An 18,868-nucleotide genomic window follows, 5' to 3' on the forward strand; every position below is an offset into this window, starting at 1 on the left:
GTGGCAGTCAAGTAGGTTGCATATGTACACACCAACCTAGAGCTCTCCAACTCATGGCTGGTCTAGCTTTTCTTTGCCCTTACTTGCACCACATAGCACCTATGAGCCAAGGCCAAGCAAGAAAACTCAATTAAGCAGAAACAGTTAATCAACATGATATAAACCATAAATATCATGCTTCGCAGTTATAATCAGACTCAAGTAAGCATACAATTCATTTATGCGGCCTCAAATGTCGAATAAGCGCGTACCACACTCCTATAGTGGCCATGCCATAATGGTTGTAGCGTCTCGGAATTTTACTTAGCTAGATAGTAGTAGTTTTTGTGGATATTGGTTCAAGTCGAGATTTAGTTGGAAACTCATAGAAATAGTTATGGATTATATAAGTTTAACCTATAGTTTAGAAATATTAATTTTAACATAAGGTTTGATTAATATAGCTGGTCCTAGAAATATTATTTAGTATAATATAAGGTTTAGATATAATAATTAAGAGTGTGACACTTGTCACAAGCATGTTTATTAAGGATTTAAGCATTTTAGATGAATAATTTAATAAAGGATAAATCTAGAAGCTCTAGAACTTTCCAGCAGCTATTAGGATTACGTTTTACTCAGTCAAAGTTGTTTTAACAAACTTCAAGTGTGCTGAAAATGTGCAAAAACATGTTTAAAATATCAGCGTATGCCGATATATCACAGCTATAGGGGTTGATATGTCGCCTAAGGTTGATATGAAAAACATGTCGACTTCGCACGAACGAAACTACGGAAGCTCGGAGCATAGGTAAGGGCGATATATCGCCTAAGGTAGGCGATATATCAGCTCTTTGAGCCATTTTTGAAACTTTGTGGATTTAAATTAGAAATAGCCATCAACCACTTAGACTTGCTCTTGAACGTTTTTGACCGAGTTATGGGCATCTGTTGAAACGAAAATTCAAATTTATTCAATTTATATTCATTCATTTATTCATTTTAAAAGGGGTTAGTTTCACTCCTTGAACTCTATAAATAGGACCTAGTATTCATCCATTTCATTCATTATTCAAGCATTCTTCAGAGGCTCCAAGCTGCTAAGTTTATTCTAGAGAGAAAACACTAGGGTTCTGGGATAAAAGCTTTTTCAATCTAAGCTTTTCTAAACACCTGGGAAGTAAGATAGAGTGTTATTTCGGTATCAAGGTGTAGATCAGAGTTCTAGTTCATTCAAGGTATTCTTATCCTCAGGTTTAATCCATCATAGTTCTTTTATTTTTCTTTCATTTTATTTTAGATCCTAACTCATTATTATGGCTTTTGGTTAGGTGTTTAAGATTCTTGAAACTTAAGCTTTTCGATAAGTTTCCATCTTGATGGTTTAGATCTCTTTTTCATCTCCATTTCTTTAGAACTCATGATTCTTACTGTTGATTTTAGGAGTTTTCCAATCCCGTTCTTGTCTCCAATATCCCGGTTTTTTGTAAGGAAAATAGGTTAGATTATATGTGTTATGATATGTTTATATGCTATGATATGTTATGTGTTATATATATATATATATATATGTGTGTATAAATCTGTTTTGTAGTCACTTGGGGCTTATAGTTGCTTAGATAACAAACCCCAAGATTTTTATCATTATCGTGGATTAGAGTTATGATTTACCCTACCTTGATTAGTAGACAGAGGACCTAGATGGGTTATCATATACTACTTTGCAATCTAACCTACCTCGATTAGTAGACTGAGGACCTAGATGGTTTAATCACATACCACGGTAATGAGTTAATGGCTATTAATATTGTAGTCCTATATGATATACGTTTTTATGTCATATGTTTTGCAATATATATTTTATGATATAGTCTTATGATGTATGATATATGTTGTTAGTAGATTTTCCTTGCTGGGCATTAGGCTCATTTTTAGATGGTGCGAGAAAATGAGCTTGGAAAGTGGGATGGATTCGTGGCAGCTTGGCATGTGTATTGGGGATGGATAAATTGAATGGACTGCTGGAAGATCGAGGATGGCGTTGTTTCAAGTCTTTTAATTTATGTTCTTATGTATTTCCGCACTTAGTTTTTAAATAATTAATTAAAGTTTATGTTTATGTTTTTATGTAAATAACGATAGGATCTCATATTTTGTATTTCGTACCATATTTTGGATTTTTAATAAAGTTCTAATATTTTATGTATATATGTATTCCAAAATAGTAGCTATGCCTTAGTAGTTATAATGGTTTGGGGTTTATAATTATTTGGGGCATTACAACGGCCTACATTACACATGCTTATTGTCGATTACGGCTCTCTAGCCGAACATTCCAAACAAGTACAAACAGATATAAGTCACATACTCATCACCAACAAATATAATCCAAAGACATTCACAATTGAACATATATTCATACATGATTAAAACCATATTTGACAACCGGGCCAATGCCCTAATCCTGGTGCAAGTGCCGGTTCTCTTACCTCAGGAACTGCGCAAAAGGTGAAACGACCCTGAGTGCGATCCTTGTCCCAAGCCTCGTGAAAACCCTAGTCACTGTTGGGAATTCTTATATAGGATCTTATTTATTTTCATATAAATCATATATTGAACAAATTAATATAAGAAAACCTAGAACATGTTTCTACAATTAAATTAAATAGAGATAATGTAAGAACACTTACATTATATGCAGCGGGATGAATAAGTCATTCCTTCAGTTTCTCTAACCCTTGTATCCTTTCTGTCATAAGGTATCACCAAGAAACTAAACCGATCTTCAAATTTATTCATAGCCTTCCACAGTATCCTTAGAATCACCTAGACTAGAGTGGGCAATTCTTAACACATGAGATAGATACAGAGAGGAAGAAGAGAAGAGAAAATAGAGGCTTAGTTGGACTTTTGTTGTAGAGAGAGTCTAAAACCCTAAAGCATCAAAACTAGCTCTTTTGATCATCCGTTCATCTTTTCTCAACTCTTACTTAGCTTTCCTTTTATAAGCTCAAATAGGTCATTTATTTAATTAAGAAAATAATAGGTAATATCATCCATTAAGTCAAAATTATCATGAGCTTTAGGCTCGTGAAATTTCTCATTTAATTATAAGCTCATTGGACTTAAAATCAAGGCACGTATTATTTTCTATTGATTAATTAATTATTTATTTAAATCCTTTATCAAATTTGAACCTTGATTTAAACTTATTTATTAATTTAGACACTAATTTGTCTTAATTAATAAATCTGTCCTAAAATCTATTTTCTTCTCTAAATTGCCCAACTCTGTGAAACTATCCAAAATTGACCTGGTCAACTTTGATAATTCTAATTGATAAGTAAATCAATTAATTGAGACTATCTAGATGATTTTATTCAAGGTACTATGGGGACCATGGGCCTATGAAATCAAGCTCCAATAAGTTATCATAAATTTAACAAATAAATTTACTAACTTATTAATTTCTCGTGACCTCACTAAAGACTCAGAATTGCACTCTTGAATTCATAGAACGCTCTATAAGCAATATAGATAATTATCCATTGTTACAACCATAATAATCACTCAATCCTCTATAGACGGTCTACAATGAGATGGGACTAAAATACAGTTTTACCCCTCATTGTATTTTATCCTTAAAACACTTAGTTCCTTGTAAATGATATTTCAGTAAACTAATATTAATTACTAAAATGAGATCTCTATCATTTAGCACCTTGAACCAAACTAAAAGGAAATCTTCGTTTTACTTCTTCATCAGAAGCTATAGATGTTCATATATATGATTAACACTCCCTCTAAATTATACTACCGAGTTCCCAAGATGTAAGTATGGGCTAGTCTGTAGGGTAAGCTAGTAACGAACAAGTCAAAGAACTCAAATAATACAATCAGCTAGAATACAAACCACTCAGAATTGAGATTGAATTGACCTGTCGTCAACTATATGATATGACTAGAATAGATAATAACGGTATGTTTACTTATCCTATCTACTGTCAATATCGGTCTACTCCGATGTAACAAATACATCTGATCTTATCTACTTTGCTAATTTCCTGGAAAGAACATAACACTACAATGTGTAATTAGATTATATTATAGATTGGCAAGTTAGTGTAAATCTTGTGTACTGACTAATCTTAGGACTAACTTATTTTTGAACATATAATCATATTTATATTTCACTGTGATTACGCCACTATAAATATGATTAGCTATATGCTCGGGATTTAATATAAGTTTATATTAAATAAGTAATCATGAAAATAAAACATGTGAGCAAAGTGATTGACCAAGTCAAAAATGATTTCTATTCTTTTATTCATAATAAAATGAGATTACAAAGAAATTGTGTTTTAATTAGGGTATAAAATCCCCAACAGTCACAACATAAGTATGTGCTTATCAGAACTGAACTCTAGATCCTGAGTTCCACTCCAAACCCTAACTCTTTGAACTACTATTTCTAGTTAACAGGGTACTAAAAATGTCCCTCGAGCCCCCAAGTGGGCCCTCCAAAATAGATTCTCGAGACCCCGAACCTTATTCCCAAAAATTCATAAAACTAGCATTTCAGGGCACCTGCCGCGGTCGCGCCCACAGAAACTTTGGTGTTTCTAGGGCACTGGCGTGGTCATACCCTACCTAGCACAGTCACGCCCCTAGTCTCGAAACCCCAATTTCAACTCAAAATTCCCTGGTTTCTAGGACATTAGCGCGATCGCACCACAACCTAGCGCAATCACGCCAAGTCGCCAAAAACCCAAAATTACCCAGAACTCAAAGTGTTCTTCCCCAAATCAAGAGTTGCGACTCTCCCCTGCAAACTCAGACCAAAAACCCGATCCCAACATGTTTTCTAGCAGACTTTTGATACCAAAACAACCACCAACTAGTTTTACAACCCCCAAACAATATCATAACATCATTAAAACACCAAAAGCATTAAGATACCAAGAATTGTAACTTGGAGCTTTGAACTCAAGCTCTCCCTCCTCAAATCTGAAAATCAATATTAAATTCATGAACCCAGTAGCAAATCAAAGCCTAAAGAAATTACAAAACTTGATTCTAACCCTTATCTAACACCCAAAACAACTCAACACCATCAGTTTGCAATAATTAAGCCAAAAACTCCAAAACTAAGAACACCAAGAACAAAACTAAAAACTTGAAGACATAAGAGAATTTTACCTCTCTGAATCTGAATTCCTTGTGTTATTGGAGACTTTGGAAGCTCCAACCACTTCTCTTGATGCTTAATTCCTTCCAAGTTCCCTCAATTTCCCCAAGTTTTCCTTCGAATTCAAGTGCCTCCCTTGAAAACAATTAGAAGCTAAGAGAAAGTGTTGGATAGGGAGAGAGATTAACGTGAACCCCTACTGCCCAGCCACTTAGTTTCATTTCACTAATCCCTTGGTCAAATGACCAATATACCCTTTCCCTTAATTAACCTCAAAGTTAAACCCTCAAGGGCATTTTAGTCATTTGGCATTAAATTTCCCACGAAACCTCAAATTACACCTTAAATTCCCAATGAATCCAATAATCCTCCAAATACTAATATTTTCCTCAATAATTCCCAAAATACGCAAAATTACTAAAATACCCCTTAGCTCACCCTGAGCCAGGTATTAATCCTCGTTGTGACTTTTCCGCTAAATTTCTCAAAAGGGTCGACTCACGCCCAATATTACAAATATATGGACATAATAATGTGGTCTCAAGCACATAGCATACAAAATTACAATTATACCATCAACGGGTCAAAATTACGAAAATGTCCATTTTTAACAAAAGTGGGTCTTTAAATGCAATTAATACACATAATCATGCATATTCAATCATATGAGCATATAAATCACATAATTCAATTAATCACCCCACATGTCCTCCCAGAATGCTAATCCATACACATAATTCTATTAGAGATTTCAGGATGCTACAACTATTCCCTCCTAATAGAAATTTCGTCCTCGAAATTTACCTTAACAGCTCGGGATATTGATCCCTCATATCCAACTCTAGCTCTCAAGTCGCTTCCTCAACCTTGTTGTTCCTCCACAATACTTTGACCAAAGGAATAGTCTTGTTCCTCAAGACCTTATCTAAGGAAATAATAAGTCAAAGTGAATTATCATACATGTATTATATGTATAAACATTTCCTATCCAAAATCTGAACCGACTGCTCTTCATAGGACAAATATGTTTTTTGCTCCATATCCCCATAACTCAACAAATGAGATGTATCTGATACATACTTTCGAAGCATCGAGACGTGAAATACATCATGAACTCTTGACAGTGATGGGGGTAAGGCCAACATGTAGGCCACCTATTCAATCCTCTCCAGGATCTCAAAAGGCCCCACAAATCTAGGGCTCAACTTGCCATTCTTCCCAAAACCATTTTACTTCTCTCAATGGTGAAACTCGGAGAAAAACGTAGTCCCCAACCTGGAACTTTATGTTTCTACGCTTAGGGTCAGTGTAGCTCTTCTGTCTACTCTGGGAGTTGAGCATTCGAGCTCTAATCTTTTCAATGGCCTCATTGGTCCTCTGTACTGCTTCAATAACTAGATACTTCCTCTCACCCATTTCATCCCAATGAATGGGTGATCTACACTTCCTACCATACAACATATCATATGGAGCCACTCCAATCGTCGACTGATAGTTGTTGTTGTATGAAAATTCAATCAAAGGCATATATTTACTACAGGACCCTTCAAAGTCTATTACACATACCTGAAGCATATCCTCCAATATCAGAATCGTCCTCTCAGACTGTCCGTCAGTCTGAGGATGGTAAGCATTGCTAAACTTCAACTGAGTACCCATGGCCTTCTGCAGACTTCCTTAAAACTTGGAAGTAAAAATGGGATCCCGATCTGACACTGTAGACTTCAGAGCCCCATGGAGACGTACAATCTCTCGCACATACAACTCGGCATACTGATCCACAATGAAATTCGTTCTCGCAGGCAAGAAGTCCTCTAACAAAAGCTGATCTTTAAACACATTTAATACACATAATCATTCATACTCAATCATATAAGAATATAAATCACATAATTCAATTAATTAGCACATAATCACCCCACGCGTCCTTTCAGCATGCTTATCTTTACGCATGATTCTATTAGAGATTTTGGGACGTTACATTATGTATTATGATTATGTTAGAGAAAGGGGTTCTTATCATAAGTTCCACGAGAATAAAAAGGGAAAAGTTCCACAAGATTAAAAAGGGATGAGTCTCACAAGATTAAAAATGGACGAGTAGCGTAAGATTAAAAGGAATGAGTCCCACAAGATTAAAAATGGACAAGTCTAGAAGTTGCATGAACCAAAGGGGACAAGTCCCCCAAATGTTATGAATATTTTCTTAATTTTATTTATGAGTTATGATAATGCTATGATGATTATGAATAATGTATATGGAGTTTTCTGATTATGAGACTGATGATGTGCTAGGTGGTGATAATGATAAGAATATGGTAGATAACTACAAATATTTATGATTATGTATATGTTCTTGGCTCTTCTATTTGGCAGGTACAAACGTTGTTGTATATGTTGATCTGATTGTCAACGCACAAAAGTAAATGATGAGAATGAATTGTGTTTTCTCTTGTTTATATTATGTTTATGATATGTTATGATATGCCTATTATGAATGTATATGTACGTTATGGATGGTTAAGCTATGCACGTAGGAACTTTTTGATCTTATATGTTGTATGTTATTTGTTGTACTTTCTTACAAGGCTTTTTAGCTCATCCCCCTTACTTTCCCCCGGCAGATATCTACTTAGTAATGTTTGATTCTATATGTGGAGCATGGTGTGGTGGGACCAATTCATTGTGAAAGTGTGTACTACTATGAGGGATCATACTACCAAAGAAAAGATTCTGGAACGTCATAGTTTTTATGTTTTAAGTTTTCAGCTTTGTATTATAATAGAGTTGTAATTTGTTTCTTACAGTTTAATTTATTATCCAAAGTGTATTTTGTTTAAAAAAAATCGGGATTCCACCCAAACTTTATATTAGAACTTGTATTTTAAGAAATTTTCAAGTACAGTTTTTCTTAGATATTGCAACACATTAAGTCAAGAAACTCAGGGTGTTACAATGAGTAACTTTGTTGTTTATATGCTATGTGTATGTTTTAAAGTAGTTATAATTTATTTTTGAATTGAATGGTGGTTTAAAATAGAATAGAAAATTGTTCTTGGTTGATTAGAAAATTTTATTGAAAATTATAAAAAATAACACCTTTAGAAAAAGAAAAAAAAATGCAAACTTTAAGAGGTATAGATAGCACTCAAAAAGTATTCAGATTATATATTTTAAAGAAAGTATGACGAAACTCGAAAGATGTTTGGATCATATATTCAAACTTAGTTTGAAACTTAGTAAAACAATGTTGAACATGATTCAAAGCATGTTCCAACTGATTTGTTTTAGCTAGGTTTGAAAAGGCTTGCTTTTAATTAAACAAAATTCAAGAAAAAAATATCTTAAACATGATTTTTCAGAAAAATACATATGTATATACATATTTATATATATGCCAACCAATCACAACTTTTTTTATGAAGTTTTTCAATAAAATACAATTCAAACAACTAATTCCTTCAACTTTGTATGGTCAATTAATAAAAATGTCGTCTCTTTTTCTTTCTATTCCTTTTAGAATACTCAAATGTGAGTAATTAAAAAAGAGAAATGGAATGTGAAATGTGAAATGAGATAGATGAACGGTAAGTCTAAGTTATACTATATAATTATAATTTATGTTAATAGGAATATTCATGAGTAGTTTGGCTTTTTATGTGCCTAAAGAAAGATTTTTTCTAGTTTCCCTTTCCATATTTATATCACTTATTCTAGTGAAATGAATCAACAACAAAATCACATATACTGCACAATAAGCAAAATATGAGAGAGAATTTATGGGAAGATGACTAAATCTCATATAAAGACTTTAGCTGCTAAGTTTGCTGGGATTTTTTTTTTTTTTTCAATTAAAAATTATCAATGTCTTATATACATTTTCTCAATAAGTAGAGCTTTATCACCAAAATCAAATTAAAACAATTATGGTTACTCCGGTAGTAATGGTAGTCTGTCCGCCAAGTAGGGAGACCCATTAGAGTTACCATTATCATCAACAAAATCATCTGCATCATCATCATCAGAAATGGAATTCTGTTCACCGTTTTCCTCCTCAAATTCAATTGTCTGACCGAAAGGGAGGATGCGCAGCTGTGTCTCTGCACCTGAACCTATTTGTTCCGCTTCCAGTTGGTATTTCCGAATAAGATCAAACTGAAGTGATATGATGCGCGGTGACCTTGGTAGTAGTTCAACTGGTTCACCTTTTGGGATCACAACTTGCTCAATGGCTAATCTTGCTTCCTGCAAATAGAATCCATTTCAGTGGTTTATGACATTTGAAACTCAAGCTGCAGCTATTTAAGAAACCTTAATACAAATATATATATTTATATATATATATATATATACATATAAAGCTATCGAATAAACACTAATAAATAAATCTAGTTGCTTGACTTCTCAAAGATTATGCAGCAACTTTCAAAATTTTGGGGCCCTTTGATTAGGTGTCCTAGGCACAAGCTGCAATCGCCAATAATTATGGCTGAGCCAGACCAAAGTGAACTAGTAAGATGCCGTACAATCCCAAAGCTCAGTGAATAGTAATGTTTGAAAAAATCCCAGACTTTGAGTCCCATAGAGATTAGCTGAGGCTTATAATTTATCTCTGAATTTTCTACTTAAATACTACTAAAACTAAAACAAGATGACAAAAATGTTCAGGAAATGATAATGATACTCAGAAAGCCTATTTTGGTCTAGCACTACCAAAGATGATCATACAATTAGAATAATGATCCACATAATTAAGAGAATCAAACTTGACTTGTGGAGTGCTGTGTAAATAATATCCTATGTCCCTTATAACTTGATGTTACAAGGGATAAATTTAAGTAAAACTACAATGACAGAACCAAGTCACATTTTACGAGGGGCATGCTGGGAAATTAATTGAGGGGCATTGAGGTTTAAAAAAAACAGATTTTTTTTCATATCACTTTGTCCATTAATGTTTTGTGATTAAACTCGGTTTGAAGATAAGTCAAAAGAGCTTCTAACAATCAGGCTTGTATAAAAGGTTATTCTAGAAAATAAAAGTAATATAGAAAGCTCGGTTTGAAGATAAGTCAAAAGAGCTTCTAACAATCAAGCTCGTATAAAAGGTTTTTTTAGAAAATAAAAGTAATATAGAAGATTTATTGTTACCTCCAATGCATCAGTTTTCTCAGATGGCTTGACCTTTTCAACTGATCCAAAATCCTTTAAACCATCTTCATGATCACTGAGTAATGCCCGAATCACCTTCCTTATTTGCACCAATGAGCTAGTCTAGAAAAGACAGAAAGTTCAATGGAGAAAGCTGATGATATGGGGCCAACTTTATATGAAGAAAGCAATGTATTGGAACTTACCTTAGTCATATAAATTGGTATGTTATGAGATTTAAAAGCAGCTTGAATGCGAGGATTCTTCTTCAGCTTTGACTGCAAGGCAAGAACTGCATCTGCTTCGCTGATATTATTGGTTAAGCAGATAGTGGTATTATCTTCAATCTTCAACTGCTTAATCCCTTGTGTCACACTCGCCTCAAGGATCTAAAATAACCACTTGTTGTATGAGACATTGGAAAAAAATTATGTAAAACTTCATAATGACCTATTTGAATGCAAATGTGTGTTCAAACCTCAGGATTAACTGGACCTCCACAGGCAGTAAACACCATTAAGTTTAATAGAAAATAAGCTAGGTGTTAAATACTTAAATTGTAAAGGATATATTACTAAACACACACTTGTCATAGACGAAACATCTAGATATTATGATATTTATTATCAAGTTTATTTAATTATCAGTAATCAAAATTTTAGTTTGATTGGGATTCTTAGAATTTGCTCTAGTTGATTTAGGATTTATTTTCAGCATCCTAGTTGGTTTTTGCTTGCTTTCTATAAATAAGATAGCTGTCTTCTTCATTCCTCAGATTTGACAAGAATTAATAAACACAGTTTTCCACTATCTAAAAATTCCTTTGTTTTTTCTCTATCTATTCTCTCTCAATTCTTCTACTTCCCCCTTTTATGACCTCTGTTTTTTTCTACATAGTTCTACATTAACTAGTCACTATGTTGCTCCCAGCACTGGCTGAAACTAACTATGCTGTCTGGTATAGAAATGGAAACTGCATTTCAGATATAAAAATGACAAGAACAACATCTTCTGTAAAATTTCAAAAGCTGTGATTTCTCATTACCCCATAAACAAAAAGGCGAAGTGGCATCCCTCCTTCCCCCGAGTCCTCTCCCATGTTTTGGGAGGCCTCATAATCGAAGTAGTTGTAAAGAGTTCCACTCTCAACCAGCTCTGGATCTTCTTCATCCATAAGATCACTTTCTGTATCAGATGAACTGCCAATTGAAGGCTCCCTTTCTAAAGTTTCACCAGACTCATCAGAGTTTATCTTGCGAACTTCAACATATGGATGACGACCTTTACTAGAAGAGAGAGTAGCATAAGCCAGACCATACACTTCATATCTTATAATGACTTTTGAGCTAATTAGCATAAATTTTAACTGATGAGGAAGAAAATTTACCTGCAAGAATTGCATCCACGGTTGAATCTAAGCTGCGATGAACTCTCAACTCTGTCTTTGAAACTATTTCGACAGCACAACTAAATGTTGCAGGACCTTTCCTTTCCAACACTGATTTCTGGACACCCCGTCGACTTGCCTCTTCATCTCCTAGAGTCACACTCTAAAAGATAATTCTATTAAAGAAACCAAAAATCATGAAGGTACATTTTGTTCTCCTAAACCTAATTCTTGTATATATTAAATGATCACTATAATTCTCAGAAATCGCTACAAATACAAATGAGAAAAAAATATACGTAGCACAATGTTTTCCTTTCCCACAACCACTTTAGGAGTCAAAAAATCAATAAATATAGCAGCCTGTGAGGTTTATTACACATTCTATGGTAAATTAGAAGGGACCAGAATTAATCAAGTCCAGTAAAAGATTATAAAATATTGATACATGAGAGTGGGTGAGGACAAATTAGGTTTGGAAAGGAGGACAGTTATCTTATTCCTTGACACTCTTTCTGTGGCCAATTATTCTGATGAGTTTTCCCATTCTTTAGTTCAGTTGATAAAAATGAACAAACCAAAATGGTAGATATTAATTCGAGATTCTCTGTACTTTTTCATCAAGAAACTGGTCTCCATAACTGTCAGGATGATAAGTATGCATTTTACAGACAAAAGTAGAGTTTATATAATGACCTATGGATCGGTTACAATGGAGATACCCAGTTTTCCACTTAAGTTATGTCCTCTCATATCTAAACCATAAAATGTAGCGATTTTTCATTCCATACTATGCAATTGCCAAAGAAACCAAATAGTAAGTTTCAAGTCAAATTTGAGTTTTCCAACCATTAGATATAAATTTCTGCAAATAATTGATTATCAAATCCAGACTATACTTATTCATTGGTAGAGCCTTCAAATGATAAATACAGTCCCAATTTTTCAACCATTAGATATAAATTTCAGCGAATAATTGATTATCAAATCCGTACTTTACTTATGCATTGGTAGAGCCTTCAAATGATAAATACAGTCCCATATAAGGGTTATGTAGATAACACTGATAGTAAGATTTCAATGCACTTCGATACCAACATAGAAATGTCTATTTCCATTGAGATACTTTTGGCAAACTACCATATTTTATCCACAAAGTAGAATCTTATATTTATATAAGGGAATTGACTTCAGTATCAGTTTGGTTGTGATAACCTCACCTGTATTCCCCCAACAAGCATTTCTAGGGAAGGATTCATTATCAAATTCTTGATTGTCACTCCATGAGCAGTGGCAACTAGTTGAATACCACGTTGGGCAATCGTACTGGCAGCCATAGCTTCAAGTTTTGTGCCAATTTCATCAATTACAATCACTTGAGGCATATGATTTTCAACTGCTTCAATCAGTACCTGAAAAAATCAATTTAGGGACATGATCATCCAGAAGATTTAAAAATAATGAGAATAATATGAATCATTTAGATTCATCCATACTTGCTAAGATATATAGCAGGGATATTGATTCCAAACAGAAGTTCAATTGAAAAGGCAATCGAATGTTGTGTCCCTAAATGTAGCTTTCAATGATACTTATAAAAAATATGAGTTACTGATTGATTGAAATATTTTCTTCTTATTTACATTAGAAGGCTCACATTGAAATTTCTATTATCCAAAGTCTTATAAATGGAATATCCCAGTATTTAGAATAGGCCATGAACATCTTGTATAAATTTTCAAAGATTGTATTAAATTTTTCAAGATAGAGCCAGCCATGATTACTCTAGCCCATAAGCCTTTCTGCTCAAGTGATGAAGAGGTTACCAAGGGAGGGAAAAGTCTTAGCTTCTAATTTATCACAACAAAACTAAAAGAAGTAAGCCCAAAAAAAAAGGAGATGGAGAAAATAACATTAAATAAATAAATAAAGGACAATAGAGCTTCTTGTATTTGCACCTATCTGCCTTCAATAAATACTTCCAATTGTAAAGAATGTTCATACTATGTACTGCAGTGTTATTATGAGAAGCTCTTTGAGCAAGATACTGAAATATCCATCAGGTAATATTGAAATAAGTTTTTGGTTTTAATTATTTAAAAACAATTCAGTCCACAAAAAGAACATTCCAATGCATGATTAACTATACAGCTGATATCCTGCGCTTTTGGATCATACCTCATGTTGCAAATCAGAGTTTGGCACTTGCATCCGACGCGCATTACCTATTCCAGCATGAGGTATATCACCATCGCCACCAATCTCATTGGAGGTGTCAACAATCATTACACGTTTTTTGTAATCATTTGCGAGCATCCGAGCTATTTCCCTGCAAATTAGAGCTCACTACATAGGTAGATTACTTATCCATACACAGCTAAAATCTGCAATTTTGGGTAGTATGCATATACAACATGTTAAGATCCGCACCTATAGGATTAGTTGAAGCACATTAAAATAAAACAAATAAAAAACAGAGAAATGAATGATTCTTGCAGCTATTAAAAAATATCACACTGAGAAAGATTTGAAGACCAAGACCGTGATTCTTATGCCTTTCAACTTTCAAGGAAATAGAATTGGATTAAAATAGAGTAAATACTTTTCGAATTCCAAGAGCAAAAAGCTTTAAAAGTTAATGATTTACAAAGTTTCAATTCCCTTTAAAAAGTATCAGATTTTCCAGTCTTCACATAAATGGGTTTGTCTTAGACAATGCAAGAGCTTGAGCATGAGTTGGCCTAGAACAAACATTTGGGAAATACTTTTAAGTACATAAAATATTTTAAATCAGTACATGTATTCACAGTATGGAAACAATACATAACCATGTGAGTGTGACTTGAGGAGTCATATTAAAACCCATTACAAGTCAATTCAAACATTATCGGCTCTACCAATAACAATGGTTTCCTACTTCCAATTCCAGCGTATGATTAACTCAATGTGTTGAATAAAATAGTAAATGAGAAAGACCTCCAATATTAAAATTCATATTTGAAGAAAAATAAATGGAATGATTTTCAGCAAACTGTGGTGTTGTCTTTTAAAATTGTTGAAGATAATATTCCAAAATTAATCAAAGTGTTATCTTTCATTTTATTTTCCAAAAATATTACGATGACAAATCTGAATTATTACATTGACGGAGCTGTTGCTCTGCTGATTTTTAATATGAAGAAATTGTACAAATGTTTAAGACATTCAATAAACTAAATTGTGGTATATAAATAAAGAATTTCTCTCACATCCTTAGTGTTAGACTCTCTCTCTGGTTATTATCTATGTAGAGAGTTTGAATTCCAAGATTAAACATAAAACGCCAAGTTTGTAAAAGAAGCTAATGGAGAATACTCTCCCTCTTAAAACTTCTCCACAACATACCAATACACACTCACTATTCATAAAACACTTCTTAAAGGCACTACTACTAAACTAATAAATCCATCCTGATCGACATTTGACCAACACACAATGGGTATATAAAATCTTTTCGTAAGTAATTTATGTGTATTGGTGTGTTTTGAGAAATATTGAGAGAAGATATTCTCCATAGCTCCTTTTGTGTCATAGTTCTTTTTGCGAATTTGGTGCTTTATAGTTGATCTTTAAACTCAAATCTCTGTATGTCTTCAAAATCTTCTTTCTTTGACTTTTCAACAATCTCTCATTCAAAGACTGTTTTCAATCATGTCTTTACACTCGATGCATGTATCAACTAAACCCCTGTTCGCATTTGTAGGCTAACTAAGGTTGAATACAACTTCAATTTACCAATAGTCTCTGTTTTGGTCAACATATCATACGGATTCAGTGTACCTCAATTCTTCTCAAGTTCAAAATTTCAGCTTCTCAGAGTGACTTAATGAAGTGATACAACACAAACATGTGTTTCGTTCTAAAATAGAAATATGAATGCTTTCATATGTACACTTTGACTGTCAGTATACATTACATTGTCTTCACGTTTATTGCCTAGTTCTTCCAAGAAATCTTGTGACCATCTCTTTACTGACTTCTGTGATAGTGACATATTTTGATTTTGTTGTGGAGAAAGCAAAAATCTTTTGTAGCTAAGAATTTCAGCTCACTGTTATGAGGATAAACACCCCTCAAAATGTTCATCTTGTTATCAACATTTTGAGTTAAATCAGCCTTCAAGTGAGAGATTGTTAAAATTTCAAAGAGAGTGGTAGTCTGCAAATACTTTCCCCTCCATCAATTTAAGCATCAAAAAGTAAGAAAATTTCTAAGCTTTAGAGAAAAGATCAAGTGAGAATAAACATTGAGAGCAATTTTCTTGGGTGTAATACTTGGGTTTTGGATGGTGATTAAGCGTATTGTAAGCACTTGTACAATTTCTTCCTTTAGAAAAAATTTGTCCCAGCTACGTGGACGTAGTTTAAATTAGAGGAACCTCATTAAAATTGTGTTATTTTTCACAATTTATTAATAATTTTCTCTCCTAATCTGAGTTACTGGGTATGGGAAGATTCAAACTCTTTGAGTGATGGCAATCATGGCAACTTGCTTGTGTATATGGCTGGAGAGGAATAGGAGAATGTTTGCAGATTTTGGAAATCAGCGGTATAGTGATTAGGAATTTGGGATAACATTAAATTTTTAGTTGCCCTTTTGTCTATTTGAATAAAGGTTATTAAGGTGTTTTGTTGTTCAATCTTGTTAGGGTTACAGCATATTGAATCTTCCTATCCTACATATAAGTTTCTTTCCTTGTCCAACACCAAAAGAAGCAAAAGTTTTGAGAGAGAAATCAAATTATGGAAGAAAAAAAAGTACTTATAAGAGGCCATTGTGACTTTTATTCAGTAAAAATATTCCATAAACAGCTAGCTATTGACTATTAGTTAAAACTTAAAATCATAACTTCTGATAAGCAAAATAGCTATCAAAACAAGGAAATTAAACCACAACCAACATCAAGAACTGGCCAAAAACCAACTAGCTATAATTAATAAATAAAAACCTGTCATATTAAACCTAATAATAAAAGTCTTAGAGACCTTATTAGCATAATTTCATATCTACTGAAATAGGATTTGCAATACTTCACAAAAAGCCAAGGGAACCAAATATGCTACCATAACAACTAGAACTAGTGAATAGAAATAGCCCAAACAGGTATATTATTGCTTAATGAGGGAAAAAAATGGCACCTTCCAAAAAAATGTCAAATATACCAACAAAAGAAATCACCAACCTGATAATTGTGGTTTTTCCTACACCTGGAGGTCCAATGAGCAACAAAGAAGAACCATCCTGAACCAAATATCGCAGCAAATTAGCACTTCCCGATATAGCTCGACCAACACGACAAGTCAAACCAATAATGGCACCCTTTCTATTTCTGACAGCACTAATTCGATGCAAAGTCCTGCTGATACCTGCTCGATTGTCGATAGCAAAGTCACCAACCTACAAAACACAGTTCAGAATGCATCAAGCATGGCTTTCCCACCATAATTCAACAAGGTAAGATGATACGATCAATCAGAAGAATAAAGAGTTGGTATCCAAAAAGTGAGTTTAGTAAGAAAAAAGGCCTCCAATGTTTTATACAATAAACTTGTATAGCATAAAATCCTTAACATATCCTTCTAGTTTCTGACATGAGAACCAAAATTGTCTCCAACTGTAGAGTCCATAGGTTTCTATTCATTCCACATCACCTACTTTACCTAACTTCTAAGAGCTAGGCCAGGAGGGGTTGGATTTTAGATTCTATTATTCTAATACAACACATCATTGATTGTGGTACATATGAGTTAAAATGGAATAGAGTAGTATCATTCATTTCCCCATTTACAAAACCACTGTGGATACTAAGCAATGAATAGTGGTATCTTTTTTTCTTTTTGGAAACTAGCTGCCTGTCCCTGCCTAACTTTACAATATTTGAGGACCAGAAAACTCTATAACACTTGCTATGTAGGTACCAAAAAAGGACTTGAACCTCAGATTTTGTGGAGCAGATCACATACTTGACCATTTGAGCTAACCCTCTTGGGTTATGAATAGTGACAATCTGGGTTCAAATTAATCAGCAAAAGTGCTGCTTAAAAGCTTCACCATCAGGATATCTCAAACTGAAATGAAATGACCATTTGAACATAAAAAAAATAGTTTCAATTCAACCTATAAAAAGGATCCACTGGTGTATAACTTAACTCTATCCAATATTCATATAACATCAAAATTAATCTCGGAAAAATCTAAAATAAATTACAATGCACACACATATGACATGAATGTAATAAAATTTCAAACCAATAGTGGGAAAAAGCAGCAAGCTTTACCTGAGAAGTAGCATATTCAAGATCCTTAACAGTAATGGGAGAATCTGACAAAACAAAGTCCCCAGATGGGAACCGAGCGAGTGGCTTCCGACCCAAATCCATAACCACTTCAATCAATTGGTGAAGCTCTGGGTGTTCATTCACTCTTACCCTCATTTCCTCAGGCAAGAGAGCCAAAAGACGGTTCAATTCGATCTCCAAATCATCATCGGACGAAGAACCAGACGAACACAAACTAGAATAAGAACCCAGAAAAATTCTTGGGTGCCCAGAAGAGATTATGTTTGGAAAGTGAGAAAACGATGAGAAAGAGAGGCATTTTGGAAGAGAAAAAAAAGGGATTTTTCTGGGCAGATAAGAGAATGGTTGAAAAGCTGGGTTTTGGAGTTGAGTAGTAGTGAGAAATGATGAGAGCTGAAGAAGAGGAAAGCAGAGCATTTGGCGGGAAGAAGATAACGTACGAGTTCCACGAGTAGTGTAGGTTCGAACTCACTCAAACTCAAGCATTCAACAATGGATACGTTTACTACTATCTAGCATTTTTTCTTCCTTATATTTATAACTAAAAAATATTTACTTATTTATATATAATTTAAAATTGGAACATCATATTCACATGTCAAATTTTATAAGAGCATAAAATGTTACAATTATATACATCCTATTTTTAGTGGATAACAAGTTAATGTGTTGCACTACTTCAATGGAGTGTTGCACTAGTAGTATATTATTATATTTTGGCACATTTTTAAAAGATTTGACTCAAGTTTTAAAATGTGTTCCAAATTTGCTAGAGCATCTTTAATAATGGAGTGTCAAATTAGGGATGCAATCCTAAAATAT

At 33.7% G+C, this 18,868-nt stretch overlaps 1 protein-coding gene across 1 annotated transcript; it reads right to left on the reverse strand.

Moving 5' to 3' along the window:
• Nucleotides 1-8,980: 8,980 nt before the first annotated feature.
• On the reverse strand, nucleotides 8,981-18,551 carry LOC133799287 (protein SEEDLING PLASTID DEVELOPMENT 1). The gene is made up of 9 exons (XM_062237302.1): nucleotides 18,026-18,551; nucleotides 16,930-17,144; nucleotides 13,887-14,037; nucleotides 12,929-13,120; nucleotides 11,709-11,871; nucleotides 11,367-11,602; nucleotides 10,528-10,710; nucleotides 10,322-10,444; nucleotides 8,981-9,415 (listed from the first exon to the last, which is right to left on the reverse strand). Exons 1-9 carry the CDS (start codon nucleotides 18,461-18,463, stop codon nucleotides 9,101-9,103), a joined length of 2,016 nt encoding a protein of 671 aa, XP_062093286.1. The 5' UTR covers nucleotides 18,464-18,551; the 3' UTR covers nucleotides 8,981-9,100.
• Nucleotides 18,552-18,868: the final 317 nt, after the last annotated feature.

Source organism: Humulus lupulus, chromosome 9, assembly GCF_963169125.1.
Source record: "Humulus lupulus chromosome 9, drHumLupu1.1, whole genome shotgun sequence".
Lineage (NCBI taxonomy): Eukaryota > Viridiplantae > Streptophyta > Magnoliopsida > Rosales > Cannabaceae > Humulus > Humulus lupulus.

Bases quoted from the DNA above. Each gene is read 5' to 3' on its own strand.
- LOC133799287 (XM_062237302.1), bottom strand. From the start codon at position 18,463: ATGCTCTGCTTTCCTCTTCTTCAGCTCTCATCATTTCTCACTACTACT. The intron at 10,445-10,527 runs GTAAGTTCCAAT...TGTCTTTTCTAG, and splicing joins TACCAATTTATATGACTAAG to ACTAGCTCATTGGTGCAAAT. The intron at 9,416-10,321 runs GTAACAATAAAT...TTCTATTTGCAG, and splicing joins AGAAAACTGATGCATTGGAG to GAAGCAAGATTAGCCATTGA.